We start from the raw sequence: 18,850 nt of genomic DNA on the forward strand, positions 1-18,850 counted from the left end.
CTCTGATCAACATTATTCACAAAAGCTTTAGAGAGTGGGTTGTTAATGCTATTACGCACAATAAAACAGAAAACATCTATTAACTTCTATTAACTATAATATTATTACTGTGTTACGTCTCAGGGTGATTTCATTTACATGAATGATTTGTTGTCTCTTTCAGTAAAGTCCATTGTAATTGTCCTTGAGGGAGAAGTTAGAGTCTGAGGGCATGGAAAACAGTTCCTAAAAGCCGAGCAGTTTGCACAGTTCCCCTCAGCTCAGCCATTCTACCTGTCCTGCAAACAAACACTGTACCCAGTCAGCTAGAATGTGACGGAGTCAGCGAGCCCTTGTCCACGTCACCGCTCTGGTTACACACTGACAGTGGACACTGAAACTGCTACGACAAAAGGCACTGAAACGCACACAAAGATAGCTGTAAATAAGGAATTTGTTTTTTATTTTTAATACATTTGCAAACATTTCTAAAAACCTGTTTTCGTTTTGTCATTATGAGGTATTGTGTGAAGATTGATGAAGAAAACAATTATTTAATACATTTTAGAGTACGGCTGTAAATGTGGAAAAAGTAAAAGGGTCTGAATACATTCCGAATACACTGTACACACACACACACACACACACACACACACACACACACACACACACACACACACGTGAAGGGATTACAGTGAGTCTGATCTGGCTTGGCTACACTGAGGGAATGCAACATCTGAGACCCAGTGGTGGCTGCCCTCCTGTGGGGAAACTCATCCACTCAAGTCCCAGGTTGTCAGTCTGGCCCTCAGGCTTCCTCTCACCCACACACAACCCCACACACAACCCCACACACAGGTGACAGATTTGGAGAGTGGACACAACATGGGCAGGAGACCGCCAGGCCACAATGATGCCAACAGCAAGGGGAGAGAAAGGAGCGGACAGAAAACAAGTTGTGAGAGAGAGGGGGAAGCAAGAAAGCTGGGGAAAGAGTGAGTGAGTGAAAATGGAGGGAGAGAGGAACAGCTTCTAAGCATACAGTTCCTGGCCTCACACATAAAAAACAACAACAACAAACAAACAAACAAATGTGATGCTACATCCATTTAGCCCCATCCCAAATCCAATTCATTTTCTACAAGTACCTAATCTCAGACAGCACTACCTGCTTCAGGTAGAAACAAGACTCAACTTAAAAAGATAAAAGTAAAGACTATGAGCTCCAGTTGTGTTGTGTGTAATTCCCTCAGCCCAAATAGAAATGTAGCTAAATATCCAGCCTAGAGAGACACACAGAGAGAGACACACGCAGAGAGAGAGAGATACACGCAGAGAGAGAGACACGCGCAGAGAGAGAGACACGCGCAGAGAGAGAGACACGCGCAGAGAGAGACACGCGCAGAGAGAGAGACACGCGCAGAGAGAGAGACACGCGCAGAGAGAGAGACACACGCAGAGAGAGAGACACGCGCAGAGAGAGAGACACACGCAGAGAGAGAGACACACGCAGAGAGAGAGACACACGCAGAGAGAGAGACACACGCAGAGAGAGAGACACACGCAGAGAGAGAGACACACGCAGAGAGAGAGACGCGCAGAGAGAGAGACACACGCAGAGAGAGAGACACACGCAGAGAGAGAGACGCACGCAGAGAGAGAGACGCGCAGAGAGAGAGACGCGCAGAGAGAGAGACGCGCAGAGAGAGAGAGAGAGACACACGCAGAGAGAGACACGCGCAGAGAGAGACACGCGCAGAGAGAGACGCGCAGAGAGAGAGACACGCAGAGAGAGAGACACGCAGAGAGAGAGACGCGCAGAGAGAGACACGCGCAGAGAGAGACACGCGCAGAGAGAGAGAGACACGCGCAGAGAGAGAGAGACACACGCAGAGAGAGACACACGCAGAGAGAGACACACGCAGAGAGAGACACGCGCAGAGAGAGAACACGCGCAGAGAGAGACACGCGCAGAGAGAGACACGCGCAGAGAGAGAGACACGCGCAGAGAGAGACACGCGCAGAGAGAGACACGCGCAGAGAGAGAGACACGCGCAGAGAGAGAGACACACGCAGAGAGAGAGACACACGCAGAGAGAGAGACACACGCAGAGAGAGAGACACGCGCAGAGAGAGAGAGAGACAGCGCAGAGAGAGAGAGACAGCGCAGAGAGAGAGAGACACACGCAGAGAGAGACGCGCGCAGAGAGAGAGACACGCGCAGAGAGAGACACGCGCAGAGAGAGACACGCGCAGAGAGAGAGACACGCGCAGAGAGAGACACGCGCAGAGAGAGACACGCGCAGAGAGAGACACGCGCAGAGAGAGACACGCGCAGAGAGAGACACGCGCAGAGAGAGACACACGCGCAGAGAGAGAGACACACGCGCAGAGAGAGACACGCAGCGCAGAGAGAGACACGCGCAGAGAGAGACACGCGCAGAGAGAGACACGCGCAGAGAGAGACACGCGCAGAGAGAGAGACACGCGCAGAGAGAGAGACACGCGCAGAGAGAGAGACACGCGCAGAGAGAGACACGCGCAGAGAGAGACACGCGCAGAGAGAGACACGCGCAGAGAGAGACACGCGCAGAGAGAGACACACGCAGAGAGACACACGCAGAGAGAGACACGCAGAGAGAGACACGCAGAGAGAGACACGCGCAGAGAGAGACACACGCTCAGAGAGAGACACACGCTCAGAGAGAGACACGCTCAGAGAGAGACACGCGCAGAGAGAGACACGCGCAGAGAGAGACACGCAGAGAGAGAGACATACGCAGAGAGAGAGAGAGACACGCAGAGAGAGAGAGAGACACGCAGAGAGAGAGAGAGAGAGAGACACGCGCAGAGAGAGAGAGAGAGACACGCGCAGAGAGAGAGAGAGACACGCAGAGAGAGAGAGAGACACGCGCAGAGAGAGAGAGAGACACGCGCAGAGAGAGAGAGAGACACGCGCAGAGAGAGAGAGAGACACGCGCAGAGAGAGAGAGAGACACGCGCAGAGAGAGAGACACGCGCAGAGAGAGAGAGAGAGACACGCAGAGAGCGAGACACGCAGAGAGCGAGACACGCAGAGAGCGAGACACGCAGAGAGCGAGACACGCAGAGAGCGAGACACGCGCAGAGAGAGAGAGACACCCGCAGAGAGAGAGAGACACGCGCAGAGAGAGAGAGACACGCGCAGAGAGAGAAAGACACACGCAGAGAGAGAGAGACACGCGCAGAGAGAGAGACACGCGCAGAGAGAGAGAGACACGCGCAGAGAGAGAGACACGCGCAGAGAGAGAGACACGCGCAGAGAGAGAGAGACGCGCAGAGAGAGACACACGCACAGAGAGAGAGACGCACAGAGAGAGAGAGACCGCAGAGAGAGAGACGCAGAGAGAGAGACACGCAGAGAGAGAGACACGCAGAGAGAGAGACACACGCACAGAGAGAGAGAGAGAGACACACGCACAGAGAGAGAGAGAGAGACACACGCACAGAGAGAGAGAGAGAGACACACGCACAGAGAGAGAGAGAGACACACGCACAGAGAGAGAGAGACACCGCACAGAGAGAGAGAGAGAGAGACACGCACAGAGAGAGAGAGAGAGAGAGACACACGCACAGAGAGAGAGAGACACACGCACAGAGAGAGAGAGACACGCACAGAGAGAGAGAGCCACACAGAGAGAGAGAGACACACGCAGAGAGAGAGAGAGACACGCGCACAGAGAGAGAGAGAGACACACGCACAGAGAGAGAGAGAGACACACGCACAGAGAGAGAGAGAGAGACACGCGCACAGAGAGAGAGAGAGACACGCGCACAGAGAGAGAGAGACACACGCACAGAGAGAGAGAGAGAGACACGCGCACAGAGAGAGAGAGAGACACGCGCACAGAGAGAGAGAGGACACGCGCACAGAGAGAGAGAGACACGCACAGAGAGAGAGAGACACGCGCACAGAGAGAGAGAGACACGCGCACAGAGAGAGAGAGACACGCGCACAGAGAGAGAGAGACACGCGCACAGAGAGAGAGAGACACGCGCACAGAGAGAGAGAGACACGCGCACAGAGAGAGAGAGACACGCGCACAGAGAGAGAGAGACACGCGCACAGAGAGAGAGAGACACGCGCACAGAGAGAGAGAGACACGCGCACAGAGAGAGAGAGACACGCGCACAGAGAGAGAGAGACACGCGCACAGAGAGAGAGAGACACGCGCACAGAGAGAGAGAGACACGCACAGAGAGAGAGAGACACGCGCACAGAGAGAGAGAGACACGCGCACAGAGAGAGAGAGACACGCGCACAGAGAGAGAGAGACACGCGCACAGAGAGAGAGACACGCGCACAGAGAGAGAGACACGCGCACAGAGAGAGAGACACGCGCACAGAGAGAGAGACACGCGCACAGAGAGAGAGAGACACGCGCACAGAGAGAGAGAGACACGCGCACAGAGAGAGAGAGACACGCGCACAGAGAGAGAGAGACACGCGCACAGAGAGAGAGACACGCGCACAGAGAGAGAGACACGCGCACAGAGAGAGAGACACGCGCACAGAGAGAGAGAGAGAGAGAGAGAGAGAGACACACGCAGAGAGAGAGACACACGCACAGAGAGAGAGAGAGACACACGCACAGAGAGAGAGACACAAGCACAGAGAGAGAGAGAGACACACGCACAGAGAGAGAGACACGCAGAGAGAGAGAGAGACACGCAGAGAGAGAGAGAGACATGCAGAGAGAGAGAGAGACACGCAGAGAGAGAGAGAGACACGCAGAGAGAGAGAGACACGCAGAGAGAGAGAGAGAGACACACGCACAGAGAGAGAGAGAGAGAGACACACGCACAGAGAGAGAGACACACGCACAGAGAGAGAGAGACACACGCACAGAGAGAGAGACACACGCAGAGAGAGAGAGAGAGAGAGAGAGAGACACACGCAGAGAGAGAGAGAGAGACACACGCAGAGAGAGAGAGAGAGAGAAAAATCTAGATTTGCTATTTTCTATTTTATTAGGATCCCCATTAGCTGTTTCAAAAGCAGCAGCTACTCTTCCTGGGGTCCACATCAATAGACAACAGCTCAAGGACAGAACTACATCAATTCAAAAACAAATAAAAAAGGCACACGTAGCCTACATATCAATACATACACAAACTATCTAGGTCAAACTGGGGAAAGGCGTTGTGCCACGAGGTGTTGCTTTATCCGTTTTTTGAAACCAGGTTTGCTGTTCATCTGAGCAATATGAGACGGAACGGAGTTCCATGCAATAATGGCTCTATATAATACTGTACTTTCTTGAATTTGTTCTGGATTTGGGGACTGTGAAAAGACCCCTGGTGGCATGTCTGGTGGGGTAAGTGTGTGTGTCAGAGCTGTGTGTAAGTTGACTATGCAAACTATTTGGGATTTTCAACACGTTTCGAAAGAAAGAAAGAAAGAAAGAAAGAAAGAAAGAAAGAAAGAAAGAAAGAAAGAAAGAAAGAAAGAAAGAAAGAAAGAAAGAAAGAAAGAAAGAAGAGAGAGCGAACAAACTAGATAGAGGAGAGAGATCTCACAGAGATCTCACAGAGAAATTAGGCAAATCCACTCATAACTCTAGAGCTCCATGAGAAACAACTCTCAGCTAAGTCAATAAGGTGGTTGTATTTGAGTCCGTCCAGAAACTCAAAGTGCATACAAAATACACAGGAAAATGAAAGAGAGCGAGCAGAACAGCCCCAGAAGCAATGGTATTAGCCCCTCCACCATGAATCAACAGAACAGGTCCAGCAGCAGCATCATCACTCACCTGAACCTGAGGATGGGATCATGTTCCCAGATCTTTGGACTTCATCAAATCTACTGAAGATTACATTCAACCTGCAGAGGAGAGGAGAGGAACAGAAGGTTATATTCAACCTGCAGAGGAGAGGAACAGAAGGTTATATTCAACCTGCAGAGGAGAGGAACAGAAGGTTATATTCAACCTGCAGAGGAGAGGAACAGAAGGTTATATTCAACCTGCAGAGGAGAGGAACAGAAGGTTATATTCAACCTGCAGAGGAGAGGAACAGAAGGTTATATTCAACCTGCAGAAGAGAGGAGAGGAACAGAAGGTTATATTCAACCTTCAGAGGAGAGGAACAGAAGGTTACATTCAACCTGCAGAGGAGAGGAGAGGAACAGAAGGTTATATTCAACCTGCAGAGGAGAGGAACAGAAGGTTATATTCAACCTGCAGAAGAGAGGAGAGGAACAGAAGGTTATATTCAACCTGCAGAGGAGAGGAACAGAAGGTTATATTCAACCTGCAGAGGAGAGGAACAGAAGGTTATATTCAACCTGCAGAGGAGAGGAACAGAAGGTTATATTCAACCTGCTGAGGAAAGGAGAGGAACAGAAGGTTATATTCAACCTGCTGAGGAAAGGAGAGGAACAGAAGGTTATATTCAACCTGCAGAGGAGAGGAACAGAAGGTTATATTCAACCTGCAGAGGAAAGGAGAGGTACAGAAGGTTATATTCAACCTGCAGAGGAGAGGAACAGAAGGTTATATTCAACCTGCAGAGGAGAGGAACAGAAGGTTATATTCAACCTGCAGAGGAGAGGAACAGAAGGTTATATTCAACCTGCAGAGGAAAGGAGAGGGACAGAAGGTTATATTCAACCTGCTGAGGAAAGGAGAGGAACAGAAGGTTATATTCAACCTGCTGAGGAAAGGAGAGGAACAGAAGGTTATATTCAACCTGCAGAGGAGAGGAGAGGAACAGAAGGTTATATTCAACCTGCAGAGGAGAGGAACAGAAGGTTATATTCAACCTGCAGAGGAGAGGAACAGAAGGTTACATTCAACCTGCAGAAGAGAGGAGAGGAACAGAAGGTTACATTCAACCTGCAGAAGAGAGGAGAGGAACAGAAGGTTATATTCAACCTGCAGAGGAGAGGAACAGAAGGTTACATTCAACCTGCAGAGGAGAGGAGAGGAACAGAAGGTTATATTCAACCTGCAGAGGAAAGGAGAGGAACAGAAGGTTATATTCAACCTGCAGAGGAGAGGAACAGAAGGTTATATTCAACCTGCAGAGGAGAGGAACAGAAGGTTATATTCAACCTGCAGAGGAGAGGGACAGAAGGTTATATTCAACCTGCAGAGGAGAGGAACAGAAGGTTATATTCAACCTGCAGAGGAGAGGGACAGAAGGTTATATTCAACCTGCAGAGGAGAGGAGAGGAACAGAAGGTTATATTCAACCTGCAGAGGAGAGGAACAGAAGGTTATATTCAACCTGCAGAGGAGAGGAGAGGAACAGAAGGTTATATTCAACCTGCAGAGGAGAGGAGAGGAACAGAAGGTTATATTCAACCTGCAGAGGAGAGGAACAGAAGGTTATATTCAACCTGCAGAGGAGAGGAGAGGAACAGAAGGTTATATTCAACCTGCAGAGGAGAGGAACAGAAGGTTATATTCAACCTGCAGAGGAAAGGAGAGGAACAGAAGGTTATATTCAACCTGCAGAGGAGAGGAGAGGAACAGAAGGTTATATTCAACCTGCAGAGGAGAGGAACAGAAGGTTATATTCAACCTGCAGAGGAGAGGAACAGAAGGTTATATTCAACCTGCAGAGGAAAGGAGAGGAACAGAAGGTTATATTCAACCTGCAGAAGAGAGGAGAGGAACAGAAGGTTATATTCAACCTGCAGAGGAGAGGAGAGGAACAGAAGGTTATATTCAACCTGCAGAGGAGAGGAGAGGAACAGAAGGTTATATTCAACCTGCAGAGGAGAGGAGAGGAACAGAAGGTTATATTCAACCTGCAGAGGAGAGGAACAGAAGGTTATATTCAACCTGCAGAGGAGAGGAGAGGAACAGAAGGTTATATTCAACCTGCAGAGGAGAGGAACAGAAGGTTATATTCAACCTGCTGAGGAAAGGAGAGGAACAGAAGGTTATATTCAACCTGCAGAGGAGAGGAGAGGAACAGAAGGTTATATTCAACCTGCAGAGGAGAGGAACAGAAGGTTATATTCAACCTGCAGAGGAGAGGAGAGGAACAGAAGGTTATATTCAACCTGCAGAGGAGAGGAACAGAAGGTTATATTCAACCTGCAGAAGAGAGGAGAGGAACAGAAGGTTACATTCAACCTGCAGAGGAGAGGAGAGGAACAGAAGGTTATATTCAACCTGCAGAGGAGAGGAACAGAAGGTTATATTCAACCTGCAGAGGAGAGGAGAGGAACAGAAGGTTATATTCAACCTGCAGAGGAGAGGAACAGAAGGTTATATTCAACCTGCAGAGGAGAGGAACAGAAGGTTATATTCAACCTGCAGAGGAGAGGAACAGAAGGTTATATTCAACCTGCAGAGGAGAGGAACAGAAGGTTATATTCAACCTGCAGAGGAGAGGAGAGGAACAGAAGGTTATATTCAACCTGCAGAGGAGAGGAACAGAAGGTTATATTCAACCTGCAGAGGAGAGGAGAGGAACAGAAGGTTATATTCAACCTGCAGTGGAAAGGAGAGGAACAGAAGGTTATATTCAACCTGCAGAGGAGAGGAACAGAAGGTTATATTCAACCTGCAGAGGAGAGGAGAGGAACAGAAGGTTATATTCAACCTGCAGTGGAAAGGAGAGGAACAGAAGGTTATATTCAACCTGCAGAGGAAAGGAGAGGAACAGAAGGTTATATTCAACCTGCAGAGGAGAGGAACAGAAGGTTATATTCAACCTACAGAGGAGAGGAGAGGAACAGAAGGTTATATTCAACCTGCAGTGGAAAGGAGAGGAACAGAAGGTTATATTCAACCTGCAGAGGAAAGGAGAGGAACAGAAGGTTATATTCAACCTGCAGAGGAGAGGAACAGAAGGTTATATTCAACCTGCAGAGGAGAGGAACAGAAGGTTATATTCAACCTGCAAAGGAGAGGAACAGAAGGTTATATTCAACCTGCAGAGGAAAGGAGAGGAACAGAAGGTTATATTCAACCTGCAGAGGAGAGGAACAGAAGGTTATATTCAACCTGCAGAGGAGAGGAGAGGAACAGAAGGTCATATTCAACCTGCAGAGGAGAGGAACAGAAGGTTATATTCAACCTGCAGAGGAGAGGAACAGAAGGTTATATTCAACCTGCAGAGGAATAAAACAAAACTAAGAGAAGAGGAAAGGAAAGGAAGGAAGAGAAGAGGAAAGAGAGAAAACAGGTCAGAAAAGTGAAAAAGAAACAGGAAGGTGAATAACCTTCTCACTGACGTTATGGATCTGTACCTGTCAGAGAGAACATTTCCCTCTGGCCTGTTCAGAAGAACAGAGAGCCAAACTTGACCACATAAAACTGGCAGATGAGCATTTAATAGGTAGAATGAGCGTTTGGAACGACCTTGGCCCAAAGAATGTGGAGGGAAAACCTAAAAGGCAGGACTGATAGAATGTAATACCGAATACAATTTCCTCCAAGTCACCCTAGTGGTGTAGTGCTACGGTTTAGGTCATAATATCTCAAATGAAATTTGTACCGACAGAATATTATTATAGAACATGCATAAAAAACATCCTCAAATTGCAACATTTGCCCTATGCCCACACATTGTCTCAAGAAAATGTTATATTTGTAATACTTTCAAAACACCAAATTAGCCATATTTAATTTCAAAACAGGCCATCACTGTCAGTCGTGAATGATAATTCTTCAGGTTGTAGAGGTGAAATGTCCAAACTGCGTCTGCATGACAATCATTTATGTCAATCAGTTTCATGGGAATATGCGTTTAGATCTTCTGGAATTACTGTTTCGTGAGTGAATTAGAGCAGATGGTGCTCTATTAGCTTTTCTTGTTTTTCGTTTCAATCAAAGCATATATCCTGCCTAGTGGCACGCATCACTTAACATGGTCCACACGCACCCGCACAGTCGTGAAGAGGGCACGGCAGCACCTCTTCCCCCTAAAGAGGCTGAAAAGATTTGTCATGGGCCCTCAGATCCTCAAAAAGTTCTACAGCTGCATCAGAGAGCAACTTGACAAGCTGCCTCACCACTTGACCGCAAAGCGCTACAAAGGGTGGTGCGGACAGCCCAGTACATTACTGGGGCCGAGCTCCCTGCCATCCAGGACCTCTATATCAGGCGGTCTCACAGGAAGGCTAAAAAAATTGGCAAAGACCCCAGCCACCCAAGCAATTGAATGTCAACTCTGCTACCGTCCGACAAACGGTACCAGAGCATCAGCTCTATTGACACTGACTATCTTGCACTGACTCTAAGCACTCACTAGACTTTATTTACAGACCATATATACACACACACACACACACACACACACACACACACACCGACACAACACAAACACACATATACAGTTAAAGTGGGAAGTTTACATACACCTTAGCCAAATAAACTGAGTTTAAATGTTTCACAATTCCTGACATGTAATCCTAGTAAAAATTCCCTGTTTTAGCATTAGGATCACCACCTTATTTTAAGAATGTGACATGTCAGAATAATAGCAGAGAGAATGATTTATTTCAGCTTTTATTTCTTTCATCACATTCCCAGTGGGTCAGACATTTACATACACTCAATTAGTATTCGGTAGCATTGCCTTCACATTTTTTAACTTGGGTCAAACGTTTAGGGTAGCCTTCCACAAGCTTCCCACAATAAGTTGGGTGAATTTTGGCCCATTACTCCTGACAGAGCTGGTGTAACTGAGTCAGGTTTGTAGGCCTGAGATGTTGCATCAATATGTCCACATATTTTTCCTACCTCATGATGCCATCAATTTTGTGAAGTGCACCATCCCTCCTGCAGCAAAGCACCCCCACAACATGATGCTGCCACCCCGTGCTTCACGGTTGGGATGGTGTTCTTCGGCTTGCAAGCCTCCCCCTTTTTCCTCCAAACATAACAATGGTCATTATGGCCAAACAGTTCTATTTTTGTTTCATCAGACCAGAGGACATTTCTCAAAAAAGTACAATCTTTGTCCCCATGTGCAGTTGCAAACCGTAATCTGTTTTTTTATGGCGGTTTTGGAGCAGTGGCTTCTTCCTTGCGGAGCGGCCTTTCAGGTTATTTTTTTTTACATTTTAGTCATTTAGCAGACGCTCTTATCCAGAGCGACTTACAGTAGTGTATGCATACATTTCATACATTTTTCTCCCCCGTACTGGTCCCCCGTGGGAAGGTTATGTCGATATAGGACTCGTTTTACTGTGGCTATAGATACTTTTGTACCCATTTCCTCCAGCATCTTCACAAGGTCCTTTGCTGTTGTTCTAGGATTGATTTGCACTTTTCGCACCAAAGTACGTTCATCTCTAGGACACAGAACGCGTCTCCTTCCTGAGCGGTATGACGGCTGCGTGGTCCCATGGTGTTTATACTTGCGTACTATTGTTTGTACAGATGAACGTGGTACCTTCAGGCATTTGGAAATTGCTCCCAAGGATGAACCAGACCAGACTACAATGTTTTGTCTGAGGTCTTGGCTGATTTCTTTTGATTTTCCCATGATGTCAAGCAAAGAGGCACTTGAAGGTAGGCCTTGAAATACATCCACAGGTACACCCCCAATTGACTCAAATTATGAAAAGTTATCAGAAGTTGCTAAAGCCATGACAACATTTTCTGGAATTTTCCAAGCTATTTAAAGGCAGTCAACTTAGTGTATGTAAACTTCTGAAATTGTGATACAGTGAATTGTAAGTGAAATGATCTGTCTGTAAACAATAGTTGGAAAAATTACTTGTGTCATGCACAAAGTAGATGTCCTAACCAACTTTCCAAAACTATAGTTTGTTAACAAGAAATTTGTGGAGTGGTTGAAAAATGAGTTTTAATGACTTCAACCTAAGTGTATGTAAACTCCCGATTTCAACTGTATACACACACATTTACACTCATTATTTGCTGCTGCTGCTCTGTTCTTTATTTTATATTGATTGCTTCTATGGACAGGTGTCTTTTATACAGGTAACAAACTGAGATTAGGAGCACTCCCTTTAAGAGTGTGCTCCTAATCTCAGCTCGTTACCTGTATAAAAGACACCTGGGAGCCAGAAATCTTTCTGATTGAGAGGGGGTCAAATACTTATTTCCTTCATTAAAATGCAAATCAATTTATAACATTTTTGACATGCGTTTTTCTGGATATTTTTGTTGTTGTTCTGTCTCTCACTGTTCAAATAAACCTACCATTAAAATTATAGACTGATCATTTCTTTGTCAGTGTGAAAACGTACAAAATCAGCAGGGGATCAAATACTTTTTCCCCCTCACTGTACCTCAATTACCTCATACCCTTGCACATTGATATGGTACTGGTACTCCCTGTATATAGCTCCAAGTTTTGCGTATTTTATTTTATTCCTCGTGTTAGTTAGTATTTTATATTATTATTTTCTAAACTCTGCATCATTGCGAAAGGTTCATAAGCAAGCATTTCACTGTTGTGTTTACCGAATGTGATAAATAACATTTGATTGAGTTTTGGCCGCATGAGAAAAGAAATGCCACTATTCAGCTTCATCTAACCATCCCCCCAAAAATCTTTTGAAATGAGGTGTTTTTGGCATAAGAGTAACATTATAGGCCTTCTATGCTATGTTATTATATTCGGTTCTGTTATCATCGTGATCTTGTGGAACATTGATCCAGCTTTAGAAATAATTTCCCTGAAATATTTTAACCAGCTCATGTATTCTCAAATTGAAAAAGCTCAGGCAGGACTAAGTACCGTTTGTCCATCTTGAGACACTTTGCCAATATACACTTCCTGAAAATAGTCTGTATTAATCTAAATATATCATTGATTTTTACGTTTCTGCAGAGATCTTAGTTGCGCAATTTTACATCTAACTAAGATGTTTGGTGCAGTAAAATGAGTAGTCTATCATTGAATGACAACAAACACTTCATTTAAGGATCCCTACTGTTGACCAATGACTAATGAAGGGGTGTAGACTTCGGCTCCGAACTTCGGCTTGCCTCAAGATTTTTTTGTGTGCACAAACAGCTGAAAAAAACCTTGCCGAAGACCAAAACGAACAACATCATCATAAAATGTCCTCATAACATATGCACAAACTGTTACGGATGGGAAGCATGCGGGCGCCTTTACACTGATCAAATGAGGCAGGTACTTATTTGGTGTCAGTTAGTGAAAAGGCTGTGTAGATTTAATCCCTCCAGATTTCTATTGAGCCACTTTGACTTGGAAATGAGGCCAAAACTAGAAGCTGTCAGCTAAACCTTTTTCATTCTAATGAAATTTTACAACATTTGCATCTGCTTCTCTCTTTCTGTTCAAATATAGTACAGTCCTAAGCCAATATCCCCACCCCTTTTCCCACAGAAGGTAGTTTGCTAAATTGCCTAAATTTGAATGACATTCTCACACTGTTTGCAACATAGGCTTTTTAAATCACATGCATTACTGTGGTAGACATTGATGTACTCAAATCTTTGTTAAAAACACACTGAATCAAATAAATACAAAGCACACTGCTTGCAGGAAATGGCAGGAAACTCCGATCTGAACATATCGATAAGAAGGCTTAGTTAGTATTTAACTGGATATAACAAAATGCTTTTTAATTGCTCATAGATCTCTTGGAGTAAATGGATTAAGAGTGTTCCTACAGACAGGAGGAGGGCACAGGTGGGCACTAGAGAGCCTCAGCACCCACCATGCCCTGGGCCCGGAACCAATCTAATCATGGGCAGAGGAAGCACTCCTAAAGGGAGACCAAAGGAGCTTATCCCTCCTCCAACCATGCCCCTTCAAGCTCCCTTTATAAAGAGTCATCTCTTCCTTTTGGGTCTGGGAAATAGTTTTGTAATACTACCTACAAAAATGAAGAGTGGGTAGGAGCAATGCAAGGATCAACAATGTGGGATATAAGAGGAAGACTGACTGTGAAAAACAGTTCATAGTGACAAACTGAGATCAAGGATGGGCCACCTTCTTCCCAGAGTTCATTGCATGTTAGCGTTCTGTTGACATGGTAGTAAACCAAACTAAACAGGGGGCACAGTAGTAAACTAAACAGGGGGACGATCAGAGAGACAGATGCCCCGGTCGGAATGGTTCCAGGAACAGCTATTCCCCTTTAAATCTCAACCAAAGAGACAAATGGGAGTGAATCAATCTGCTGCCCAGACCCAGCCCCACTCAAACATCCACACAATTAGTTAAGAGCCCAGGCTGAGTCATCATAACCATTGTCTCTGTCACTCCCACTACCATCATGTTTAAATAGCATACTGTGGTATCACTTAGCATCACTGAGGCCTGTGTGGCCAATCGGTGTGACCCGGTTACAAGATTAGCCTATCGTGGGCCTGCGTCCGTGATTCTGCAACAGCTGTTCTCCAATAAGGCGTCATGGTACAGTGGCCGGTCTAATCCAATAAGAACTGTATTGGTATATGGATGAATACAATAAAGACTGACGGCTGGCTACCATACACTCAATCCCTTCCCCACCTCCCCGCCACAGACACAGGCAGGCTGGTGCAGCAGCGCTAACGTTATATTACCCATGAGTCTTAATTTCTCACACGGGAAAGGTAATTGGAGGCCTGACAGCCACAGTGAACGGATAGCTAGCTGGCTAGCTAGTGGTGATGGTGGAGTGTTCTTTATTAAACGCTGGAGGGCAGAGCAAGGGGAGAGAGATCAGTAGATAATGACTGTTGATAGAAGTCCCTGCAGAAAGTAAGACATTCATTCTAAAAAGTCACCTTTGATTTGAAAGATTTTGCAATATCAGGGTTATATAGTAAGCTTGAATGAAACACATCTAACACTGACACAACAGATCATTTAACCTATGTGGTTTCCTTCCCTTTAGGTCCTTTACATTAGACCAACCCCTCTTTCCCATTGTTCTGGTCTACAGTGTCGTGGTCTACAGTGTTGTGGTCTACAGTGTTCTGTAGGCTGTTAAAATTATCAGAGAAAGTGCACTTCAGAATGAAATATTTGCATATTTGCTTAATGTTAATGGTATAGGCCTACTGAATAGAGTCATTCAGGTGATTACATTCCCTTTAGGACCTTTACCTTAGACCACACCCCTCCTTCACAATGTTGTAGCCTAACGAGAGAGAGAGAGAGAGAGAGAGAGAGAGAATACCTGACCACTGTGACTGACCCAAAATTAAGGAAAGCTTTGAGTATATACAGAGCATAGTATATACAGACCTGGCTCTCAAGAGAAGACAGGCTATGTGCACACTGCCAACAAAATGAGTTGGAAACTGAGCTGCACTTCCTAACCTCCTGCCAAATGTATGACCATATTAGAGACACATATTTCCTTCAGATGACACAGACCCACAAACGATTCGAAAACAAATCTAATTTTGATAAACTATAGGGTGAAATACCACTGTGTGCCATCATAGCAGCAATATTTGTGACCTGTTACCACAAGAAAAGTGAAGAACAAAACATTGTAAATACAACCCATATTTATGTTTATTTATTTATCCGTTACTTTAACTATTTGCACATCGTTATAACACTGTACATAGCCATAATATTCCTTTGAACCTTTGAGTGTAATGTTAACTGTTCATTTTTTATTGTTTATTATCTATGTAAACATGTTTCCCATGCCAGCAAAGCCCTTTGAATTAAATTGATTTGAACTGAGACAGAGAGAGCAAGAAAGAGAGAGAGAGATTAGCCAGAGGAGTGAAAGAGAGAAAGAAGTGAGAGAGAGAGAGAGAGAGAGAGAGGAGAGGAGTGAGAGAGAGAAGGAGAAAGGAGTGAGAGAGAGAGAGGAGTGAGAGGAGTGCGAGAGATGAGTGAGGGAGGGAGTGAGAGAGAGAAGGAGAAAGGAGTGAGAGAGAGAGAGGAGTGAGAGGAGTGCGAGAGATGAGTGAGGGAGGGAGTGAGAGAGGGAGGAGGCACAGAGAGAATCAGACAGACAGACAGACAGACAGACAGACAGACAGACAGACAGACAGACAGACAGACAGACAGACAGACAGACAGACAGACAGACAGACAGACAGACAGACAGACAGACAGACAGACAGACAGACAGACAGACAGACAGACAGACAGACAGACAGACAGACGTAGAATGTTCATCATACCGTGACTGTGGTAGGCCCTTCTTGCTGAGGTCCATCCTCACCCTTTCCCCCACATGTCTGTAGATCTCCACCAGGCAGCCCATAGCTCCGTCTCTCACCTAAGGACAACATGGGGGAGGTTCAAAGGTCATCTAGAACATACCCTAACAGGACTACAATAGAATATGAAAATGTCTTTATCTACTGACAGAATGCAACTCCCAGTCACTCACAGACGTGTATACGCTAACACTAATTTGATTTGTTTACAGATCTTGAAACAGTCACGGAACAGAATCATTACCCTGCATGCCCCAACAGATAGCACTGTTCTGTTCTGTGGCTGCCACTAGGGGGCTTCATGTCCCTGTAGAAATGCCTTTATGTCCATCTGTGCTAGAGCTCTCTCCCTCCCTGACCAGCAGTGTAATGAACTGATTCATGACACAGCAAACGCACCTGACTGGTGGGATCTCCTAGTAGATTACATATGTGAGGGACTATTTTACTGAGGGTTAAGCCTTGGGCTCCGTACCTGGAAGAACAAAGAGGGAGAGAGAGAAAGCATGTCAATGACGTCATAGGTAAGCATTAGCATCACTGCAAATAGACTCCTGACAATGAAGACTTTACCATAATATCATTTTAAAATTCCCTATGATACACATGAGAGAATATTGTACACATTTTAAATCAAACCTAGGCTCACCCATGCTCTTGGCAGTCAGCTACATTTCCATTGCTATCAGAGTATTAGAAAGGAGAAATCTAAAAATGTATATTGAATCTTACGAAGGAATGATAGTATGACGAAGGAATGATAGAAAAACATGAGCAATGGTAAAAGAGATCAGCCGAGAGCTCTAATGACCATCTGTTGTATGGTAAGAACAGACAGACAGATTGATAGATGGGTTATTGAGAGGCCAGGCAGTCTTACATGTTGAGCGTTGAGATGAGACAAAGGCACACTCCCTCTCTGGTCCTGTTGTTCTTGTGTTTGAAGCCTCCCAGCATTCTGTCCCACACGTACTAGGGAGGAGAGGACAGGATATTTGTACCAGGTCAACAATCAAATCGCTTTTCATCACGGATCAGGTCATATCAATTAACATACAATTGAGTCAGGAATCAAAACCTACCTGGGATTCACGAATGAATCAACAGGGAACTGGGAAGGAATTGTGGGATTGACTCAAGACATTTGTTAGCCCAGGAAAACTCCACCTGTGGGGTGTGTGTGTGTGTGTGTGTGTGTGTGTGTGTGTGTGTGTGTGTGTGTGTGTGTGTACACACGTACCTGTGGGGTGGCAGCCTGCTCCATGATCTTCAGCAGCAGGATTTGATCTTGGTCTCTGACTTGGTCTTTGGAATCCCCCAGACGATCTATCAGACTGGGCAGTACTGAAGACACACAGGCGAGAGGGATGGACACACAGAGGAGAGAAGAGAAGAAGACAGGGGAAGGGTTAGCATTGCTATCTAAAAGGTGTGGACGGTGAGTTAAAATCCAATGGAGCTCAGAAGTTTAGTCAAGGCAGGGATATAAGTGTTTTTTAGTCAGACATTTTGTCTAGAAATCTAAAACAATTTTTAATTTGAACTCATTTAACCATGAAGAAAGTTATATTTTTTAAGAAAATAAAATGACACAATCTTACCTGTTCCCACATGGTTCCTAAATCGGTCCTGTAACCTTGTCACTAGGGCAGATAAAAGGTCTATTCCAAGCAAAGCCACCTGGAACACACAAAAGGAGAACATTTTGAATAAACAAAAATACAAAATGACAAAATATGAAATAAAAGTACATAGAAATAAATAATCTTAAATCACCTATTTTTAACAACATTAAACAATCTAACAATGTCTCTTCCTTCTGATTCAGTCCAGTATGCAAATTAGTTTCGCAAAGGGTTGAGGGTAAACTGAAATATAATCACTCTATCTGCTCATAAAAGGACAACGTATGATGCTGCCGCTCTGAAACATGTGTAATATTGACTTATTACACCTTTTGTACAGTGCTGCCATAGAAAACTAATTTTCAAAAGTTGCCAGTCACCATGGGAAAAACCATGGCTGATGTAAGGTAAAAGCGCTGTGCCCCCAAATAGTTAGCTTTCCTTGTCATGGGGTGAGAGAGCTGCTCAACAAACAGCTAGTGAGAGTAGCCCTGCTAACACCATAACAACACATAAGCATCACCTGAGCTTGTGCCGGCTATGGTGCAATTTTTGAAACTTTCAATCTTGTAAATAAAATACAACTCTGCGCAATGAACCCTGCTGCATTGATGAACACTGCCATCTACTGGTGAGTGTGATAGAAGTGTAGGAAGTAACAGTGTTGCATAGTCCAAGCAGCCAGCAACAGACACGGCCTGTGTTAACCAATTTCACAGCTTCCGTATCATATGCTGCACAACTTTAACAGCTCTCCTTTCCTCAGTTCACGCTGGAGACTGGTTCAGGTTTACTAGAACACTACCAGCAGCAGGCATGTCTGCCCTGGGGGCATAATCCTGATCCTTTGTTCTCAGATGCAGATGAAAGGGAATTACAGTATTTAAACTGATGACAAGCCTAAAACAAAAGGTCTGGAGAACTAAAACGGGATGTCCAGAGGAGAGGACAACATTACAAAGAGCCCCAAATTGCAGCTCTGAATTCAACTACATTCAGTCTCTTCTCTGAGGGAAATGTTGATTATCTCTATGGGACACAAATTACTCATCCCAGAATCTCCTTCCCCCTTTAGAACCCTAAACCTAACCCCTAAGCTTAAAAAGCCTTTGTCCTCGT

General features: G+C 45.4%; 1 protein-coding gene and 1 non-coding gene across 26 annotated transcripts in view; one reads left to right on the forward strand and one right to left on the reverse strand.

Annotated features, from left to right (window-relative positions):
* LOC106582358 (CLIP-associating protein 1-B) overlaps positions 1-18,850 on the reverse strand; it is a 145,406-nt gene that overhangs the window by 68,641 nt on the left and 57,915 nt on the right. For all 25 annotated transcript variants that reach the window (XM_014165398.2, XM_014165394.2, XM_014165396.2 and 22 more), the window contains exons 3-8: positions 17,708-17,786; positions 17,347-17,450; positions 16,987-17,078; positions 16,506-16,581; positions 16,068-16,165; positions 5,772-5,842 (exon numbers count right to left, since the gene is read on the reverse strand). In XM_014165398.2, the coding sequence (XP_014020873.2) occupies positions 5,772-5,842; positions 16,068-16,165; positions 16,506-16,581; positions 16,987-17,078; positions 17,347-17,450; positions 17,708-17,786 (520 nt within the window). The remainder of the gene's footprint in view (positions 1-5,771; positions 5,843-16,067; positions 16,166-16,505; positions 16,582-16,986; positions 17,079-17,346; positions 17,451-17,707; positions 17,787-18,850) is intronic.
* Positions 18,167-18,291, forward strand: LOC123729617 (U4atac minor spliceosomal RNA). The gene has a single exon (XR_006761264.1). It is a non-coding gene; the product is annotated as a U4atac minor spliceosomal RNA (small nuclear RNA).

The sequence above is a fragment of the Salmo salar genome, chromosome ssa21 (assembly GCF_905237065.1).
Source record: "Salmo salar chromosome ssa21, Ssal_v3.1, whole genome shotgun sequence".
NCBI lineage: Eukaryota > Metazoa > Chordata > Actinopteri > Salmoniformes > Salmonidae > Salmo > Salmo salar.